General features: G+C 43.6%; 2 protein-coding genes across 18 annotated transcripts in view; both read left to right on the forward strand.

Annotated features, from left to right (window-relative positions):
* The first annotated feature begins 992 nt into the window (after nt 1-992).
* Nucleotides 993-2269, forward strand: LOC109909517 (actin-3-like). The gene has a single exon (XM_020508540.1). It carries the CDS (start codon nt 1092-1094, stop codon nt 2193-2195), a length of 1104 nt encoding a protein of 367 aa, XP_020364129.1. The 5' UTR covers nt 993-1091; the 3' UTR covers nt 2196-2269.
* A 5990-nt stretch (nt 2270-8259) lies between these two features.
* mecom (MDS1 and EVI1 complex locus) overlaps nt 8260-22357 on the forward strand; it is a 189043-nt gene continuing 174945 nt past the window's right edge. For all 17 annotated transcript variants that reach the window (XM_031795889.1, XM_031795894.1, XM_031795896.1 and 14 more), the window contains exon 1: nt 8260-8812. In XM_031795889.1, the coding sequence (XP_031651749.1) occupies nt 8776-8812 (37 nt within the window). In that variant the 5' untranslated portion in view covers nt 8260-8775. The remainder of the gene's footprint in view (nt 8813-22357) is intronic.

The raw sequence follows: 22357 nt of genomic DNA on the forward strand, positions 1-22357 counted from the left end.
GCTCGATGTAGGATTATTCTCCAGTGGAAGTCTGCTCAGCCCTCTTCTACTTCTCAATGGCTCAACGATGTAATGTTCTTCCGTAAGCTTGAGAAAATGAGGTATTCTCTTAGGGATTCCAATGATACATTTGTTAGAAAATAGCAACCATTGATATTATATACTCTAATGGCTTGCAGAGGCTCTCCTCTGATGAGATGCTTCAAGGTTTCCCAGTAGGCATTACCAGTAGTCATTACATAATAGGTACAGTCATCAATATAATGCTATCCAGTCCAAGCACGTTTGTCTAAGGTTTACTGATCATTTACTTATTTCTGTTTTTGTATTTTGAATCTGTATTGAGTTGTTTGTATACCCCCCCTGTATTCTTGATTGTTTATTTGTGGTGATATCTCTGTAGAATTTTTGTTTTCTAGGACCGAATTGAGGGAGGGTGTGGGATGGGTTGGCTATTTGGGGTGATCAGTGTGGGTGGTTGGGAGGGGGTTGGGTGGGTGGTTGGGAGGGAGGGAGGGAATCAAGGTGGGTGGACTGAGGTAGGGCGGAGAGGTAGGGGGGGACTAGGGGGGTTGGGTGGATGTGTTGTATGGAGGGAAGGAGGGTGGTTGGGATATGGTCAAATCTTTGTGCTTACATTGATGTACATTCTGTAAAACTTGAATAAAAATACATACAAAAGTAATAATAAAATGTTTACGCACAATGCTGTCAGTATTGCAAACCTAAACAGGACACAAACAGTGTCTCGCGATTTCATCTTCTTCTTATCTGCTGAGTTAAATGCAACTATTTACTCGCGCCACCAAATCAGGTTATATGACAACAATTACACCGGGTGATGCAAAATGAACTCACCCATTGTCACCGATCCGGATACACTCACATTATAACTAGAGGAGAAAGTGGTTGTGACATCATAATGGTGTTCTAGTCTGTTCTGAAATCAGAATTTTGTTCATTTCCGAGGTACTTGGTAATCTATCACAAAGTGATAGGAATAGAGAAGGGGGGACTGTAATAAGGCATAACTTTATTTCATATTTGTGGGCACTCTTTTCATACTTTCTGCTGCTAGAATTGAGAGAGAAATGGCACATTTGCCAACTGCAATTGTGATTGACAATGGAACTGACCAGATGAGAGTTGGGACCTCAGGCAGTACAGAACCTAGTCTGATCTGTAAAAATGTCACTGGCAGATCTGAGAGCAACTCTAGTGAAGGAGAGCTCTGCTTTGGAGATGAGGCATGGGGGAGGAGAGACGACTTGTCTGTGATTCGTCCCATGAAGCGTGGGAGGGTGGTGTCATGGGCTGATATGGAGGCCATATGGAGCTATGTTTTCAACAGGCACGTGAAGACCCCCTCATGTGAGAGCCCGGTTTTACTGACTGAGTTCCCCTTGACCACCCAGTCGGACAGGGAAAAGACCTGCAGGATGATGTTCGAGGGTCTGGGTGTCCCTGCATTGTACATGGCCCCTCAGTCGCTCCTGGCCCTGCTGTCTTCAGGCAGGGTGACCGGCTGTGTGGTGGACTGTGGCTACGACGTCACCCACACCGTCCCAGTTTTCGAGGGCCACTGCCTCCCCCACGCTGTGCGTCAGCTGGGCCTGGGAGGGCAGGATGTCACGGCCCACCTGGCTCTGCTGCTGAAGGAGTCCGGAGCTCAGTTTTCCAGAACCACACAGGAACATGACACCGTGACCATCATCAAGGAGCAGATGTGTTATGTATCCACTGATCCCTCCTCAGAGATAGCCACAACCATCATCGGCAGCACCGATGCGGACTACCAGCTCCCCGACGGACAGATGCTGAGGGTTGGCAGCGAGAGGTTCAGGGCACCCGAAATCCTCTTCTCTCCTCAGACTGTCCGCATGGTAACACAAGGCATTCCCAGTCTCCTGGTGAGCTCTGTGTTGGAGAGCGATGCAGACCTGTGGCATCTGCTCCTAGACAACGCCGTCCTTGCCGGGGGCTCCAGCCTCCTTCCCGGGATGGGCCACAGACTGAGGGAGGAGGCCTCGGCTCTGGCACCGCCAGGATGCCGCGTGGGGCCAGTCCCTGTGATGGACACTGCCTGGCTGGGGGGCTCCCTTCTGTCCTCTCTCTCCATCTTTGGAGACATGTGCATCAGTGCCTTGGAGTACCAGGAGATGGGGTCCAACGTGATCCATCACAAGTGCTTCTGAGTCATGTCTGATGCCTTTCCCTGGCCTACTCACCAGAGACAATTCAATGAAACACTGATTCTGATTAAAGGTATTTTTCTAAATGTTTCCCAAGGAGAATGAACTGTTCATTTGTTAAGGCACAAAATAACTTGGATATAGCCTAGGCTGAAGAGGGCAGGCATAGGCTTACATTGGAGACAAAAAAAATTATCTATGGGAATAAGAGCTCTTGTTTGGTATTGAAATTAAATAGTTTGATTCAGTGCTAATAAAAACGAATGGATTTTGGAACTTCTGTGTGACCGTGGCACACACAGCTGTCTTATTCCTTATTCCTATGCATGGTCTCCAGAAACCATTATGTCACTGCAACCGGGAAACTGACGAGCATCCCACTCCAGTCTGCTCTTACGGTAAACCCCAGATAAATAACGCTGATTGAATGACGGATTGATTACTTGTCAGGTCTCTTAGTTGAAGAGACTTTTGCAATGGAAAAGTCAATCAGAATTGATGAGGACGGCTCTGTACCCTGTCTGTGACCTAATCGAGCTGCTGAGTTCGAGGATAAACGACTGCCCGTAGACATCCCCGCCACACCATGTCCATAAATACTTCTCCAGATTGTCTCGAGAGTGCATAGTAATCCGCCCCCTAGATAGGTCTACCGGGAATCACTGTTAAAATGCACTCAACTATCTGCCTCACCAAGATGTCAATAGTTTGCTCGCTCCTGAAATACCAGCAGTGAATGTATACATTACCATCATCGTATTGCTAGTGTTATCTACATATCTATACCTCTGTTGTAGAATATATTTTTTTATAGGTACGTTTAGAAAATAGTTTGTTTCATTGCGTTATTGTAAACCGTGCCGCTTATTGAGCACTAGATGGCGGTACAACATTATGGAGCAACAAACGTTAGAAATATTGTAGTCTAAGATTCTGTCATCACTGCACCCACTTGTTTGGTTGGGTGTAATTTAATATAGCTGTTGTAAAGCGTTTTAACAAATTTAACACCTCCAAACCAAAGATATGCATCAGGATTGACAAATAGCAATACCTTTATTTTGACTATTTTATACATTTTGGAATAATAGTGAAGACATCAAAACTATTAAATAACACATGAAATCATGTAGTAAACAAAAAAGTGTTAAAAAAAATCAAAATATATTTGATATTTGATATTCTTCAAAGTAAGAATATTATGACAAGAATAACTCAAATAAGCAAAGACAAATGACAGTCCATCATTACATTAAGACATGAAGGTCAGTCAATGCAGAAAATGTCAAGAACTTTGAAAGCTTCTTCAAGTGCAGTCTCAAAAATCATCAAGCGCTATGATGAAACTGGCTCTCATCAGGACCGCCACAGGAAAGGAAGACCCAGAGTTACCTCTGCTGCAGAGGAGAAGTTCATTAGAGTTACCAGCCTCAGAAATTGCAGCCCAAATAAATGCTTCACGGAGTTCAAGTAACAGACACATCTCAACATCAACTGGTCAGAGGCGACTGTATGAATCAGACCTTCATGGTTGAATTGCTGCAAAGAAACCAATACTAATGGATGTTAAATGAATAAAATGTCAACAGACAAATGGTTTGGGGAGAGTATTTGGTTGCAGTTTTATAAACTATTAGCAGCTCTTAGTTGATTGTTGTTAATGCAGAGATGCACACTTTGATAGGCAAAGACATATTATTTTGTTGAAGTACACAACGGTATGTTGATACTATAACTTACAGTAGTTAGATTGTATTTGCTCACATGTTCTCCACAGCGCGATGGGTGTTGTTATGATACTCTTGTCTTGGTGCATTTTCTTCGGGTTTCTCAAGTGTGTCGCCAAGATGCAGACTTGGTTTATTTGTTCAAATGCAAGGGGTGTGCTCTTCCAAGCTCTACCAAGCTCATCAAATATATTTAGCCTTAAACACGACTGAACCAGTAAGTATTCAATTGAACCAAGAACTCCTTGCTTGAATCACATGACATCGAATGAAAGCCTTGCGTAAAGACTTAATGTAATCACAGTCACTAATACTTTATTAGCTACTTCATTCTCCAGCACAAGTTGGGTTTGCAGGGGAAAGATGTTGACTTCACATGAGGAGAGGTTACTGGGTTATTGCTGATAAAAAAAGGATGAAATGAATTGGTTGAATGTGGACTTTGTATAAGGAGGGGGCATATATACAGGCCCTATGGCTGTAGGTCTAGGTTTTCAATCTACACTGAGTGTACAAAACATTACAAACACCTGCTCTTTCCATGACATAGATCCCCTATTGTTGTCATTTGTTAAATCTACTTCCATCAATGTATTATGGAGGGGAGAAGACAATTGAGACATGGATTGTGTATGTCTACCATTCCGGGTGTGAATGGGCAAGACAAAATATGTAAGTGCCTTTGAACGGGGTATGATAGTAGGTGCCAGTGGGAGATGGCTTCACCTTTCAGCAGGACAATAATATAAAACACAAGGCCAAATCTATACCGGAGTTGCATACCAAGAAGACAGTGAATGTCCCTGAGTGGCCCAGTCACAGTTTTTACTGAAATCTGCTTGAAGAGAGAGACCGTGAATATACCATTTGTATACCAATTGATTTAAAAAATATATTATTTATAAATCCCTCATGACCTTAGTTCAACTGTCGTAACCCTTCAGAACCCAAAATATACGAATTTTTTACTCTATTGTTTACAAACGATGTAATTGTAAACAAGCACTAGGCTCAAAACATGGTTAGAACTATAACAATATTTTACCCTTGAGCAGAGATTCAGAGAAGCATATGTAGTTTTGTCAGGAGGATACAGACAGCTCAAGACGTTTGCTTAGACATGCAGAATTATTATCATTATTGCTTTACATATAATTAAGCAAACTGATTATGGCTCTAGATCACAGGAAAAAGCTGTTTCAGGAGTTTGAAATAATGCTACATTGGGCCTCCTGAGTGGCGCAGCAGTCTAAGGCACTGCATCACAGTGCTTGAGGCGTTACTAAAGACCCAGGTTTGATCCCAGACTGTGTCACAACCGGCCGTGACCAGAAGTCCCATAGGGCGGCACACAATTGGCCCAATGTCCTCCGGGTTAGAGAAGGATTTTGCCGGGGGGGCTTTACTCGGCTCATCACGCTCTTGTGGTTGGCCGGGCGCCTGCAGGCTGACTTCGGTCATCAGTTGAACGTGTTTCCTCCTCACATTGGTGCAGCTGGCTTCCAGGTTAAGTGGGCGGGTGTTAAGAAGCGTGGATTGGTGGGTCATGTTTTGGAGGACGAATGACTCAACCTTCGCCTCTCCCGAGCCCGTTGGGGTGTTGCAGCGATGAGATTGGATCGCAATTGGGGAGAAAAAAGGGATTAAATACAACAACAACAAAAAATGCTAAATTCTCCAATTTATGGATGGGGGCATAGCCCTCCTCCAGGATCACCCCCCAGCCATCCTCACATACTTTGTGCCTGCTCAGTTTTTTGGGGTGCATGACACTCCTGCCCATAACCAAACGGTGGAAATATGAACACCTCAATATCCAAATAGCCACAAGTGTAGCCTAATATTAACTTTGATCGAAAAGTAGAAGGGTATAGTGGATGCTTTTCGATGTAGTTAAAAATCCAGGAGCGAACAGTTGCAGATTATTTCTGTGTATCTCTACTGAACGGAAAAGTCCCCGTGGTGTTTTGGCAATGTAGATTGTGTTGAATGGGTGTCGGTACCAGAGCTCAGTGGTCCGTATAGGTTATAAAATACTCTCACTTCTCTCCACGGAGGGGCACTGCTCACCGGGGCACTAGCGTGCTCCACTCCCGTCCTTTTCGCCGGCTCACACTCTTTAGAACATGTTTCACATAAGGCATTATATGAATTATTACAATTGAATAAGAGCAGGAAATTATGGTAATATGATTATACTCTCGAAGTTAAAGGTGAAAGAATGATTGTAAAAACACAGGCAGTATGGCATGATGATTCTAACACCCAGCACACGTTTATGTCAAAAGCATAAAATGTTTAGGCACCAGTATCAGATTCAAAAGCAGTTGCACATATAGGAGTTATAAAACAAGTTATAATAATAACTATTATTATTAGGCTATTATTATTAATAGTATTATTATTGTTATTGGTGTTGTTAATATGTGTTGTTATTATTATTGTTGTTAGTGTGGTTTAGACGTTTTATTTGTAGGCCTATTTGAAATGCTTTTGTTATTAGTGTTATTATAATAAAAAGTATATGTTTTATAAATCAATATACTGCTCATGCAAAATATTGCTAATGCACATACAACAATTGACTTGACAATATATTATTTTAATGTTTTTGCAAATGTGATGGGAGTATTTATACCGTATTATTATTTGTATTTAGTGGTATAGTCTACACGCTTTATCGTCGTTGTCCATCTCCATCTCTCATTTTATTTCAGAAACGTTTTGGCTGGGCAAAGCATTGATAAAATATCCCTGTTGATCATTTGATTGATTACCTTGCTCAAAGGTCACGCGGGTGCGCGGTAATTTCCTTGTGCCGGAGGCTCCCTTCTCACTTTTAGTCTGGCTTCGACAGCTCCTATACAAATTATGTATTTATTTTAACCCCTAAACAACCTCCCAAACATAACTAAATGCATTGAAATAAACAATCAATTACCAGATATTAACGTGAGTTCTTATTTTCTGCAGAAATTACCAAAGGTAACGCATCTAATTAGGTTAAAATAGGATCCAAAAGTTGTGAACTGCCCAACCACGTTTTTTGATGGGAATTAAATTCGAACTATAGCATAAGAAAGCAAATAATTTAGCTATACTTGCAAAGGGTCTTGAACCCAATGAATGTCTAATAATTACAACCCACTGGGCTGCACATATCTCTCCAGCGTTCCCTGGTCCTGCCATTCCGCGCCTCCGGGTCAGCGTGTCATAATAAAGTAGGTATTCTGAAAGTGGTCTCGAGAACAGTGAGTTATTGCAATGAATGAAAACTGTTTCCATTTAGGCTAATTGAGCGCGCTGCCTCGAGCTGTAGCTGTGGGTCTGAAAGGCTGCATGCCTGCCTGCGCCGCAAGCCACCCTCTCCAGCACACGGTGTACTTAATAGCACCATTTATATCATTACTTTGGGGCTAGGCTGAGGTATACCCACAATAAAGTACCTATATTAACCTTTCTTGACTTGGTGACTTAAATTACTTGGTGATTTCTCTAAACTGTAAGTATGTTGGATGAATAACTTGAGACAGTATTTTCCTTAATGACACCTTTATGAACATTTAACATATAGTTTGACAGCGAATGTATTTGACTGAATTGGATAACACACACACCCCACGCGCATGTTCTATTGATAATGTGGTACTGACTCAATTGCCCACAGTTATCAAAAACATACCCACCACCTTTAAACCTGAATTCATATTCCCGAGAGGTATTTTAACGTAAATGGGGTCCAACATATGGACGTATACTTGCCGTATTGAAAGGTATATTGGACATCGGCCAAAGGGATGTCTTATTTTTGTACTTTACAATTTATATGATGTCATTTCCTTAAATCAATTTCAACATGCTTTGGAATCAATAAATCGAGTTCACAAGCCATTAAAGGGTTCACGTGCAAGATCAACATGACCTCATGCGGATCTAATTAATGAGCAATTACTTTAATTATACTGCGTTTTAATTCATAAACAAATACACCTTGCAGTTAATATCTCTCCACTACGACTATAGTGCAATAGCCCAATAAGATTGTTGGGGTTTTCATTGTTAGGTTCATCGGACCAATCGTATGTTGATACAGTGGTGCCCAAATCCGATAAGTGTGAAACAAAGTAAAACAGTTCAATTGTGCATCAGCTTTACACAAAAGTTAAAATAGACTATTCGAGTTCAATTGGTTATCAATTTGCAAGCAAGCGATGGAATTTATACATGCACGCCAGCAGAAAGGGGTTTTAATTCAAAGCATTAAACAGATTAATAATTGTCACCACTTCACAAAAAAAGCCTCGGACAGCCTCATATTAGAGCTGTCAGTTCGACTGCCCACATACCAGGGGAGAGGAGGAGGGATTCATTCATTTCCTAGTGTTCGCTGTGATGGTCAAAACACAATTAAAACTTATAAAACATTTAATGAAAACGTTTCACATTAGTAATTTAGCCGAACATTGATGAATGTGATTTCATTTTACCACAAAAGGTAGGCATGCATGGTGAGAGTTTGAGAATAGTTCATTATAATTAATGTCTCCGGCTCTCCGTAGATTCGAGGTCGTGTCGGCTCTGTTTCATATTCCGTGATCTTTAAAGATCTTACACGAAGGGATCTCTCTGCGATTGCCATCTGACTAGATCAGTCATTTCAAGTGATAAATCGTTCCAAACTTTTTTGGCGGTGCTGCCAGTTTGGCTATGCGCATGTGCGAAGGTGTCCAAACTGACAATGCTGGAGAGATAGCGAGTCTGGATTGAGAAACACAGAGAAAAGGACAGAGAAAAAAGAAAAAGGAGGAAAAGATCCAAGAAAAAATCTAACAAACCCACGCCGAAGGACTGGCATCATGAGGTCCAAAGGCAGGGCACGGAAACTGGCCACAAGTAGGTGCAATATCCCTTTCTTTGCCTTTTGAAACTGCCATCTTGTAAATGTGTAGCTATATCTCAGTTATCAATGCTGTTTCGCATCTAAAAATTAGGTACAATATATTGTATCTCGCTTACATGAGTGTCAGTAGAAAATATCCCCCACTCACGACTGAGCAGAGGTACAGTACAGTTGGGAGAAGAAGTTGGTTCAAGGGTTTCGAGTTGATGCTGTCAATGCCAGTTCGTTTCGCGAATTCAGAAAAAAATCAATTGGCGTTTTAAGTTATGAAAAGTTGTGCAAACGGGAGAGGCACTTCTCAGGGAACGAACTTCTATCGTTATTGGGTTGTGCTTTGTATAGTGGGCGCTACAGCGTTGGCCAATTCTCGTCCGGTCCTGCGACGCTGTTGTTGCACGCGCTTGGTTTCTGTATACTTCAATTTGCAGAAGCAACTTTGAAAAGGCAGGTTGCCTCATTCAGACTTCGGAAATGAAAGATCCAGAATGAAGGACTTATGCAATTTAAATATAATCAGGTACCATTGCTGACAAAAGTCCAAAATATATATTGTTGCCTTGTTAGATGTAGCCTAGAATAAATGCGTATGGGTGTTCGCTCTACCTATCATTACGTTATAGCCTTGGGTTATTGCGCTGTATTGTATCGTTATTATGGTGTATTTCGTTTGTGCAACAAGTACAACATCTATGTTATATAATTAATGTTACGGTCTGTGTACAAAACGTGTTTACATCTTTATGTTATACAGAAATGTAATGATGTTTGTGTTTTACCACTTCACATTGAAGGGCACGGAGGCTTTAAACGCCAATATTCAGTAGCCTAATACAGTATTTCTGTAATTGATTGAAACGGTTAAATTATTCGTCTGAGTTCTGAAAGCAATTCAACCCCCAGGGAGCAACACACTGATTTTGGTAAAAGGTGTTTACTCCAATAAAATTGTATTGTGATCTATGGCAATCTCCCAAAATGCACTACAATGTTTATATAATATGTAGGCCTATCTCTCACATCAAAAAGTCAAGCAGATGATGTAGCTATAATCATTATGTACAATCCTTCAAGTAGTTTATGCTACAGAAGTAAACGTTTTCGATAATTATTTCAAATTGTGTATAGGCCTATTGCAATGTAATTGCATTTTCTGAGTCAGTAACATTTTCCATTGTGTTTAACCTTTATGAATGTGTATAGCCAGTAGACTAAATTTTAAGCATATCATTTGAATGTTTTGAATGATAGTTTTCTCATGTCTGGACAACAGTGTAGCCACAGGTCAACACCGGTAGGTTGCAGTCCTGGAGCCAGGGGTCGCGGGTGTTATTCTTTCAATAAACGTCTGAGAGACCTGACAGTCTTGTTATTGTGTGTGTAACTTTCTGCCTTAAACATATATTCCTGCTACAAATTGATAATTTCTCTGGACCTTTCTGGAGCTTAGACAGATGAGAAATTACCTTAAAAACCTTTTCCTCTTTAGGATATTAATTTATTTAGGCCTACAAACTCAGTGGATGACACTCATCCAACCAGCAGTGTTATTTTGAAATCGAATTGTGAGTGTTTTATTTGTTCAAATAATACTGGGCATCTTTTCCCATTTGTGATGTAACTTAACGATAATCGTACCAGATGCATCGTTATTTACGAGCCAACTTTTTAAGTGTTTCCCAAACAAGCACGTAGAGAGGACGTTTGCTATATGAGTTGTTAGACCATTTGTCGATACTTGATAGGATGGAAAGAAAAGCAGCGCTGCTCTCGGATCAGCTTTCTCCATTCAAATCATACCTTAACATAAAAGTTATTCCATAATACTGACGATGGATCAGCTCCTAGAGACATATTGCCACCTATGGCAGCAAATAGGCTATTGAGGCGGCTAATTATGCTTTCCCAATAATAATGCACTAAATCACAGATTGGGCACGTCATTGAGCACATGTTGTCACACATTAAAAACATTGAGCCAAAAAATTACAGACAGTAGCCTAGACGCAAAATATAACTAAATGTATTGTACATTAAATTGATTTCAATATGATTGAACTAGCCTATATAACCAATATAACCTATAACCTATGTATCTTTTAATGCAGTCATCTCAGTTCTCATTTTAATCATAATTATACCCTTCACTTGTTTGTAGCAATTGCAAATAGTTTGGCAACTTTTTATGTGTAGTCAACTTCATTCTGAAGTTATCGCAGTCACCAGGTCCGGCCCTAGCCTTTTGGGGGCCCTATGGGAAATGTTGTTTCAATTTCGTCCAATTCTACACATTTTGCCATGGGATGCAGACAAAATGGTGCAGTTTAAGCAACTTTGCTGCAATACTACACATTTTGCCATGGGGCAGAGAAGATTTTACCATTTTATAAAACATTTCATGCAATTCTACTCATTTTGCAATGGTGTGGAGAGAAAAATGTGCAGCTTTAAAGCTATTTTTTAACATGACTTATGCCATGTTAATATGATATCTGAGTGAGGGTGACTAACAAAATCAATGGGGGCCCCCTGGAGGTCAGGGCCCCTGAGCGAGTGCCCTTTGTGCCCAATCAATAATTCAACCATTATTACTACAAGTTTAGAAACTGGCTAGACTCAATTTACCAATGTAAAAATTCTTAGCTGACACAGGCTAAATGAGTGACTGTCAGTGACTGACATAACAAGAGAAATGCTGCTGATGGACATCTAGATAACTCTCAACAGTAAGTTGAGACCCCAACTGAATCCCCCCCCCCCCCAAAGTATATATATCTAATATATATATTTAATCATTTTGGGGTCTGGGGCACTATAGGCCGGGTGCCCACAGCGACCGTTTATGTCGCGCCTAGAGCCGGCCCTGGCAGTCACAGTCAGACAGATAGCCTAAACATCTTGATTCTATGTTTAGCGAAGATCTTTTGTGAATAAAGTGATGCGGAAGGGCAAAAAAACATATCTTGATGCACTCTACGAGTGGTCTGGATCACTCGTAGATGTTTTTTAAGGTTACTAACGAATGCTATGGGAAACACCTCAGCTACTGAAAATACATCGTTCGATGGTTCTAATGATGATCTCAACGCTACGAAGGCTCTGAGGAAGGAGGCCCTGACACAAAGATAAAGGTGTTATACATGTAGAAATAAATCCAGTTTACATGTTGTGTGCTGCCTTTGTGTACAAGCTACTTTAAGAGCTAAACAGACAGGGACTCTGTAATTATTTATTTCCTGTGCTTCATGGATTTGTCTCGTGAGCTTCGGTGTCATTGCAGGCCCTTTGGCCTTTGGCACAGAGGATCTTTCGTGACGATATGAAATAAACCCATCAGACGGCCAGCTCTCATCAGGATCTCTTACAGACTGTTGTTTATGGTAACATGGCCCAGTGTTTACAGAATATGTGTGAAAAGCAAACGATATGCATATTATTCTGTGATCACTAACAAGGCAAAGGGCACACACACACACACACACACACACACACACACACACACACACACACACACACACACACACACACACACACACACACACACACCACACACACACACACACACACACACACACACACACACACACACACACACACACACACACACACACACACACACACATACACACACACACACACACACAGCAATAATGGTTTAGTAGTGCATTTAGTAGTGGTTTTGGCGCCTGCTGCAATCGGCCTAAATATTAACAGTCCCTTGAAGGAATGCGCTAGGCTACAGCACCAGCCGGTCTGCCCATCCAGTTCCAGGCATAGTTCTAAATCATTACTTATAATCTGAGAATAGGGGGCTAATTTGAGGTATATTTAAACATTATTATTTACTCAAGATGTAAGAGGAAGATTTCTAGGCTACCTATTAAGTCAGTGGGAGAGAATGTTCTGATAGCTCGGCACAGTTTCCCCCCGGGAACTGGGCCGTTCTGGCCTGTAGCCAGCACTGCACAATGTCAACAGTGAATATTTAAATTCCCAGACTCCCCATAAGAGGTCTGCCGGTAAATGTGTTCAGTGTGCGGCCTGTCCTGATAAGTTCTGTTCAGAGGCTGGTCCTGTAGGTCTCCTCGCGCCACAGAGAGTGTTTGTGCTCGAGCTCGATTGATGTGCGCATGGCAGGCAGATGATAAAACACAGTGGAGTGAGTTAATGGAGGGGGAGTTGGTAGGTGGGGAGGTGGTAATAGAAGTGGGATTGGTGGTGGAAGATTAGTTCAGATGTCATATGGGAGTCCCCCCCCCCCCCCCCACACACACACAAAATAAAACAAATGATTTGTCCTAATATCATACTTCAGCTAGGACTATAGGCCTAAGCTAACTCCTTGTCTGCCTAACGTTAGTAACCAACGTGCCTCTCAACTAAATGCTCAGGGGGTAGTGTGAGATATCTGACCCTTGGTGCACCACTTGTAATGTCCTCAAAAAGAAGAGATATGACTCATGTGAATGCTGAATTGGATTACATTTTTTATTTAAAACAACATACTTTTGGTTTATTCACACATATATGAACGTGTCTTTTCAGACATAGGTTGAAACAATGAGAGTATATTAGACATGCTCATAGTCTGCTCATAGTCTGCTCACCCTATAGTCACCTGTTGTCCCGTAGGTGCACAGCAAATTTGAGATCAAAATGTTAACACTCACAGTGTTAAATTGAACACTTCGAAATGATGTGTGACCCACCGAAATAGTGTTAAACTAACACTTTTCAAAGTGTTCACAAACTAGCACCCCTAGAGTGTTTTGTAAAGCCTTATTTGGATATTTCCCAGCGTGCCTTTCAAGTGAACATGAGCAATACCCACCCATGACTGTGTTTGTTAGTGACAGTTGTGTTCATTGATTTTTAGTTCTAAATCTTTCACCAAGTGACTGCTTATGTGAATGTGTGAACCCTTGATGACAATATATCACACATTTCATAAGGCCTTTAGTTATGGCTTAAATATCCTCAACATTTTGTTCTGAAAAACTTGGCTCATGGGCCACATCAGACATGCAAGCAACAATAAGCTGGTTTATGACGTGATTAGTGATTCATATCGGAATCAAGCCAGAGGGAGTGTATTGGAATGTATTTATCACCAACCACAACCTGCATTCAGAATGACAGCTAGGGTGAAGGACTTCACAAACAACACTACCTAAACCATGTGAACTGGAACAACCATCTCAGTATCAGGTGCAATAAATCCAACCACTTACAGATTGGATTAGTTTAGAAAAGTTATTAATTGTTGTATAGTATAAGATCAATTTAACAATCAATGTGCATGCAGAAACATAGATTTTCAAACAAACTATTCTAAACATCAACCTGCAACAAAGCATTCTGGGAAGAATGATAATGAGGCCCCTCCCACATCTTTTTCACTGAGAGAATAAACATAAATGAACTCACGCAGTCCAGGAACAACAACACCACGCAGTGTTGATTCCAATGTGAATGAAATAACACTGCGTTGATTCATCGCATGTGGTGTCAATTTCAATCCCATTGATGTTAACCCCACTAGAATCAACACTCAGATAGAACACTCACAACACGTCTTACCTTAATAACACCAAGATTTAAACACTTGCAAATGTGTGTCAGTTCATGTGAACAGTCCATAAATCAATTGCTCTCGCCATAGACCCATGCACTGAATTTGAAATTAAATTAAATGTATTTGACATTTCTAAATAAAAATGTAGAAAAACATGATTATTATGATGTTATTTTTGATTCCCTAATTGCTTTGGTGGGTTAGTATTCTCTCAGAGGCAGGAGTGAAGTCTAGCTAAAGCTGATTATAAGCTATAATAATTTTAAGAAAGCAGGTCAACTCTGTTGAGGACTTGCTGTAAAGAACTATGTAAAATTGAGTCAGTATGCCCTACTCATCAATATAAAGTGTGTGTATGTGTATATTAATATACACTGCTCAAAAAAATTAAGGGAACACTTAAACAACACAATGTAACTCCAAGTCAATCACACTTCTGTGAAATGAAACTGTCCACTTAGGAAGCAACACTGATTGACAATAAATTGCACATGCTGTTGTGCAAATGGAATAGACAACAGGTGGAAATTATAGGCAATTAGCAAGACACCCCCAATAAAGGAGTGGTTCTGCAGGTGGGGACCACAGACCACTTCTCAGTTCCTATGCTTCCTGGCTGATGTTTTGGTCACTCTTGAATGCTGGCTGTGCTTTCACTCTAGTGGTAGCATGAGACGGAGTCTACAACTCACACAAGTGGCTCAGGTAGTGCAGCTCATCCAGGATGGAACATCAATGCGAGCTGTGGCAAGAAGGTTTGCTGTGTCTGTCAGCGTAGTGTCCAGAGCATGGAGGCGCTACCAGGAGACAGGCCAGTACATCAGGAGACGTGGAGGAGGCCGTAGGAGGGCAACAACCCAGCAGCAGGACCGCTACCTCCGCCTTTGTGCAAGGAGGAGCACTGCCAGAGCCCTGCAAAATGACCTCCAGCAGGCCACAAATGTGCATGTGTCTGCTCAAACGGTCAGAAACAGACTCCATGAGGGTGGTATATGAGGGCCCGGCGTCCACAGGTGGGGGTTGTGCTTACAGCCCAACACCGTGCAGGACGTTTGGCATTTACCAGAGAACACCAAGATTGGCAAATTCGCCACTGGCGCCCTGTGCTCTTCACAGATGAAAGCAGGTTCACACTGAGCACGTGACAGAGTCTGGAGACGCTGTGGAGAACGTTCTGCTGCCTGCAACATCCTCCAGCATGACCGGTTTGGCGGTGGGTCAATCATGGTGTGGGGTGGCATTTCTTTGGGGGGCCGCACAGCCCTCCATGTGCTCGCCAGAGGTAGCCTGACTGCCATTAGGTACCGAGATGAGATCCTTAGACCCCTTGTGAGACCATATGCTGGTGCGGTTGGCCCTGCGTTCCTCCTAATGCAAGAAAATGCTAGACCTCATGTGGCTGGAGTGTGTCAGCAGTTCCTGCAAGAGGAAGGCATTGATGCTATGGACTGGCCCGCCCGTTCCCCAGACCTGAATCCAATTGAGCACATCTGGGACATCATGTCTCGCTCCATCCACAGACTGTCCAGGAGTTGGCGGATGCTTTAGTCCAGGTCTGGGAGGAGATCCCTCAGAAGACCATCCGCCACCTCATCAGGAGCATGCCCAGGCATTGTAGGGAGGTCATACAGGCACGTGGAGGCCACACACACACACTACTAAGCCTCATTTTGACTTGTTTTAAGGACATTACACCAAAGTTGGATCAGCCTGTAGTGTGGTTTTCCACTTTAATTTTGAGTGTGACTCCAAATCCAAACCTCCATGGGTGGATAAATTTGATTTCCATTGAGAATTTTTGTGTGATTTTGTTGTCAGCACATTCAACTATGTAAAGAAAAAAGTATTTAATAAGAATTTTTCATTCATTCAGATCTAGGATGTGTTATTTTGGTGTTCACTTTATTTTTTTGAGCAGTGTATATACAGTGCATTCAGAAAGTATTCAGACCCCTTCCCCTTTTTCGCATTTTGTTATGTTATAGCCTTATTCTAAAATGGATTAAATAAATAAAAATCCTCACTCTGACCATTTCTGCAGCACTCCACCAATCAGGCCTTTATGGTAGAGTGGCCAGACGGAAGCCACTCCTCAGTAAAAGGCACATGACAGCCCGCTTGGAGTTTGCCAAAAGGCACCTAAAGGAGTCTCAGACCATGAGAAACAAGATTCTCTGGCATGAATGACAAGCGTCATGTCTGAACAAAACCTTGCACCATCCCTACAGTGAAGCATGGTGGTGGCAGCATCATGCTGTGGGGATCTTTTCAGCTGAAAGGACTGGGAGACTAGTTAGGATCGAGGGAATGATGAACAGAGAAAGGTACAGAGAGATCCTTGATGAAAACCTGCTCCAGAGTGCTCAGGACCTCAGACTGGGGCGAAGGTTCACCTTCCAACAGGACAATGACACTAAGCACACAGCCAAGACAACGCAGGAGTAGCTTCAGGACAAGTCTCTGAATGTCCTTGAGTGGCCCTGCCAGATCCCGGACTTGAACCCGATCAAACATCTCTGGAGACACCTGAAAATAACGGTGTAGCGACGCTCCCCATCCAACCTGACAGAGCTTGAGAGGATCTGCAGAGAAGAATGGGAGAAACTCCCCAAATACAGGTGTGCCAAGCTTGTAGCGTCATACCCAAAAAGACTTGCGGCTGTAATCGCTGCCAAAGGTGCTTCAACAAAATACTGAGTAAAGGGTCAGAATACTTATGTAAATGTGATATTTCATTTTTTAAATTATACATTTGCAAAACTTTCTAAACACCTGTTTTTAGTTTGTCATTATGGAATATTGTGTGTAGATTAACAAGGGGGGAACTATTTAATCCATTTTAAAATAAGGCTGTAATGTAGCAAAATGTGGAAAAAGTCAAGGGGTACGAATACTTTTTGAATGCACTGTATGTATATATGTGTGTTTATGTGTGTGTGTGTGTGTGTGTGCATGCGTGCATGTAGGCAGGCCTATAAGCCAATTTAAACTTGATCCAAAAATGAGGCTCTGTATGGATGGTGTGACGCAATTGCGGCGCCTCTGGAGGCACGCAGAGGCCAAATTGAGCTCGTGCACCTATCAAATGTTGTAACAATGCGGAGGGCTCTGTATTGACATGATTGGTTGACATAGGTGAGGGTGGGAGGTCCTGTATAAACACAAACGTACTTCCTTGACAACTTCCTTCACAACAGCTCTACTCTGCTCAGTGAACCACAAGAAGTATAAAAGCCCTGACTTTTGCAGAGGCCATATCACCGTAAATGCTGTATGGCCAATGCAGACGACAGATTGACCATGCAGCGCCCTTAAGAGAGTGTAAAACGCGCTGCATGGTCAACCCTATGTCTGAAGTGGGCATACAGCATTTATTGCAATGCAGCCTCCTCAGATGCCAGGGCTTTCATACTTCTTGCGCTTACGGAGCGGAGCAGATCTATTGTGAAAGACAGTTGTCAAGGAAGTGAGTTTGTGTTTATACAGGACGTACCACCCTCACCTACCATCAACTCGCGCCCATAAATTGGCTTTAATTCTGCGCTCGTACGTGCATGTGTGTGTTGGTGTGAAAGCGCGTGGCGCATTCTGCCTGTCAGCGCCTCCTGCTTGCCGATGATTGCTTCCTCCTTGCGTTGTGCAATGGGCCATGCATCTGACGTTTGTCTGGCGGACCTCATTAAAAGGGTTAATGTATCGTGCCATTTAAAAGGTGAGAGGGAGTGGGCACGATCTGAGAGACCCTATTAAATAGTCATTGTCCTGTCGCAGCGCTCTTTGCATGCGCTCCCGCTCCGTTTAGATCCAAACGTCGGTAAGCAATTGTGCGGTGTCTCCCTGAGCAATGAGCCGTCACAGCTCGTCATTTTTCACGTGCGCTGTGGGCGATAATATGTTTATATTATCTCACGCTTCAGCTCCTGAAAGCATAGGCCTAAAGTCTAAAATGGGATACATCAAGTTGTTCATTCGTAGGCCAAAATATTTCATCCAAATGCGTACGGTAGGTAGGCCTGATTTTAATGTAGACCTTTCTCATTCTCAACCCTATTTAGTAGGCTGGCTTTTAGGGACAAAGAGGGAGCTGAATGGTTTGGTTGCATAAGGAAAACCTTTTTTGGGGAAAACACATGTCAGGGAACAAACCAGTCTTCTTGGTCATTTCCAAAATGTACTTTGAGATGATGTTGAAATAGGCAAGAAACCCAGAAAAGAGTGGTAAGCTACTGTATTTGTCTGTCTCAGTCATCTCAGTTTATGCTCGTTGTAACAGTAATATTTTGTGCTTGTGTGGTATGTGCAAAAAACAAACTTTCATCACTGTGTGTGTGTGTGTGTGTGTGTGTGTGTGTGCGTGTGCTTATGTTTAAATTTGGTAAGATATTGGTTCCTGCGGGTGCAGTGTGACAGTGAGACAGCCCCCCTCATCCATCAACGCCTCTGTCTGCATGAGTCGCCCGTCCCCTCTCCTCACCCACTGTCAGAGAAGGGGGTCTCTCTATACCCCCAATACCCCCCACCCCCACCCCACCATGTCTCTGATGTTAATGACACTGTGACCATACCTCTATGCTGTAAACAGTTAGGTCTAGTTACTAGGTTAGTGGTTTGTTTATGTGTTGTTGTCAGGGCGATGAAGGATGGCCCTGTCAGTGGGTTTCAGGAGCCCCTGGTTCCCCAGTTGGTCCCTGGGGGCCCGGCTCAGTGGGTAGCCCTAGGGACCCGTGTCACAACATCCCCTCCTCTCACTCTATCTAAACTGCAGAGTCTGGCATCTCCAATCACCTTTTAAAGAAAGACAAATAAGCCTAAACTATAGGTTTCTGAGTGTGTGTTTGTGTGTGAGTGTGTGTTTGTGTGTGTGTGTGTGTACGCAGCGCTGTGCTGTGATGGGTGAGGGTGAGGCGGGAGTGATGAGGGTGGGTCTATGGCACGGCGACCCAGAGTGTGGGAACACCAAGGGAGGAGGCTGGGGGGGATGGAGGAGGGGGCCACATGTCAAGCCTGGGAACCAGTGTGTGTGTGTTTACCGCAGGGAAACCGTACCAACACAGAACAATGAGCTAACCTTACCCCCTTCTAAATAAAAAAGTCATTTCTGCTTTCTTCCCAAAGGTCAGTGAGTTAGAGATAGGGAGGTTAACACAAAAGGCTACAGTCAGCCTGGCGACTACAGTCTGGGCCACTCGGGTGCCAAGGCTGAGGTCATTATCAACAGCAGGCCCAAGCTAAGCATATTTTTTATATATATGTGTGTGTGCGTGTGTGTGTTACAGAGAGAGGAAGATGGAGAGATAAGAGAAAGTGAACATTCCTGTTGGTTCAAACCATTCCCCTAACATCTGATTGATTTGTGTGTCTGAGTGCAGTAGTTATTGTGTAGACACATTGCTGATGGTGCAGTCTCTTTCCCCTCTATTAATGAGGCAATATGATTGGTTGGTGCGTGTGGAGGAACAACCTCCCTTAGCTAATAAAAGGACTTCAATCATGTAGCTGCTCTAATCCATTACCTGGAGCAGGTATCAACTAGCCTGGATCCCAGATCGGTTGTGCCGCCTTGCCAACTCCTTGTCATTACAGATGGTACCCAGGGTAGGTATCAGCTAGTGTCACCTCCATGCCAGCACAATCCCTCACAGTCACAGTCACACCAACCTCTCACAGTCACACTACTACAGGCACTCTGGTCTGGGGAGGTTTGTAGCATGGGGCGGATGTGGAACGTGTGGGTTAAATAAAGGGGCTTCTGTCTTAGGGCTATTGAAGACAACCTGGTGCTTTCTATGACTGTTATATACACCTGCACTCTTTTGTGTACTGCACTGTTGCGGGAGCTAGCACGCTAGCATTTCACTGCACCTTTTATACCTGCTGTAAACTGTGTATGTGACGGATACATTTGATTTGACGCGGATGTTTTTGTGCAGGTGTATGCCATAAGTATATGTGAGTTTGTTCATGCCTGAACAACAGGTGAGTAAACTCTCTCACTCCCTGTACAATGCAGTAGGCCACGTCCCCATGGGGATTGGGTGCTCAGGTGTGTGCGTGATGTGTTTGTGCGTGTGCATGCGTACGACAGTGTGTTTGTGCGTCTCCATGTGTCCATGCGTTTTTGTATGTTGTTCTTAATAATGTCTCTGTTGTGAAATATTGGGAGTGCTGCTGGCAGAGCGGGTTCTTTCCTTCTCGTACTGGACTGGAGCACAGCCACAAACAGGAATTATACAACAATCGCTTTGTGAGAGCGCCGATAACAGTGTGTTCCAGCACAGTGGGATCTCCTGGCGGATTGGGGGGGGGGGCTTCAGGGCTGTAGCTGGAGGCCGCTAGGCTGTGGCGCTCGATTATGATTAACTCGGGAGGAAATAAAGAAGGAGAAGAAGAGATCAGGTCCATCTGTAGCTGAGATGGAATGGTGAGATGGCGGGGGCTGTGGTGTACACCTTTCATCTCAGCCACACCAAGCCCCCGCTATCTAGCCTGGAACCTCATTAACCGGTGACCTCTGACCCCTCAGGACGGGAGAGATGAGGGGAGGGAGACATGATCAAAGCCTGGGGTCATTTCTGATGGAAGCTTTACCTGATTGTTGGCGATAGCCTCTGTCTTATCAGTGTTGGAATGGCGATACGTTGATGAATGCTCCGGATGCTTTGTGACGTGAAGAGCGTCCACATGGTAGTCTGGCACCCCTCGACCCCCTCAGGTGTGAGGGACAGGAACATGTCGTACCCCTGTCCTCGGTGATGTTTCTGGATCATTTCCCCCTCCTGTGTGTGTGTGTGTGTGTTGACGGTCGGCCAGGGTCACAGTGGGGGGAAGGAATGTGCCTGTTGGAAAGAAATGCGGGGCCGGCTGATTAGCGCTCTGTCCGTACCTGCCGGTTTACTGGACATGCCTCAACGATGTGATTGTGATGATGAGACTGAGGAAAAACGTCGGAGAACAATAGAGACAGTGGAGATTCCTTTCCAAGACGCATTCCAGCAAATCTCGCGGCCGGTGGCCCCCGCTCGGCGCTTTGATGAGCCTCTCTCTGGGCTTCCTGGGATTGTCGCCCGTCCACAAACACAAAAACAAACCCAGTGGTAGAGCGAAGCTACCCGTCCTCCTCAGGATGTCCTGTTTTGATTAACGTTAGCATCCCTCCCGGCCCTGCGGCAATATTATTCTAACACTGCTAGGAGAGCTGCAGCTAACTGACACAGACACTTTTCCACTCGGTGAACCCAAAGGTCAAATCTTCCACAATGAGCTGGGAAGAATAGGTGTGCTCTTTAAAGGGGAAGTCATGTGATGTGAGTGGAGCGAGGCCTTCGTGTGGTGTGAGTCGAGAAGCTCCGGCCTAGACTACAGATCAACGAATTAGACGCTCATCCGTGGTTCTCAAACATTCATTTGAGGTATTAACTCAGAATTTCAAAGTCTTAAGGGTGGGCATTAACTTTGAATGGTTAAGGTACGGGATGAAGTTTGGGATAGACTTAAAGCAAAAATAAATAAATAAACATCTTCTCACTGCTGGTTTTGAACTTGCAGCCTTTGGAATGACAGGCACATGCTTAACCCATCCACCACTCCAGTCCACAACACTCTACCAAAACCGAAACCCACTTGAAGGTAACAGCACTCACTGTTGCCCCTAGTGGCTGATGTCCACGTCATCTCCGCACGTCCTCAGACATGGATGGATGTTGAATACTGACTTGGATCCCAGGTGAACAGGCTGTACAGATTGGGGAGCAGTTGCAGCTTTGGGTCGAGTAGAGAGGGATTGTGGGCCGCAGTTCTGGAGCAGACACACAGGCCCAACTCCCTTTCTCTATCCCCTCTTCCACCCTGTTTTGACTCTAACCGACACCAGCCAGCCCCTACTTCTCTCCCTCTCTCTCTCCCTGTCCTCTATCCCCCCTCTCTCTCTCCCCGTCCTCTCTCCCCCCTCTCTCTCTCCCCGTCCTCT

This window comes from Oncorhynchus kisutch, linkage group LG18 (genome assembly GCF_002021735.2).
Source record: "Oncorhynchus kisutch isolate 150728-3 linkage group LG18, Okis_V2, whole genome shotgun sequence".
In the NCBI taxonomy this organism is placed as follows: Eukaryota; Metazoa; Chordata; class Actinopteri; order Salmoniformes; family Salmonidae; genus Oncorhynchus; species Oncorhynchus kisutch.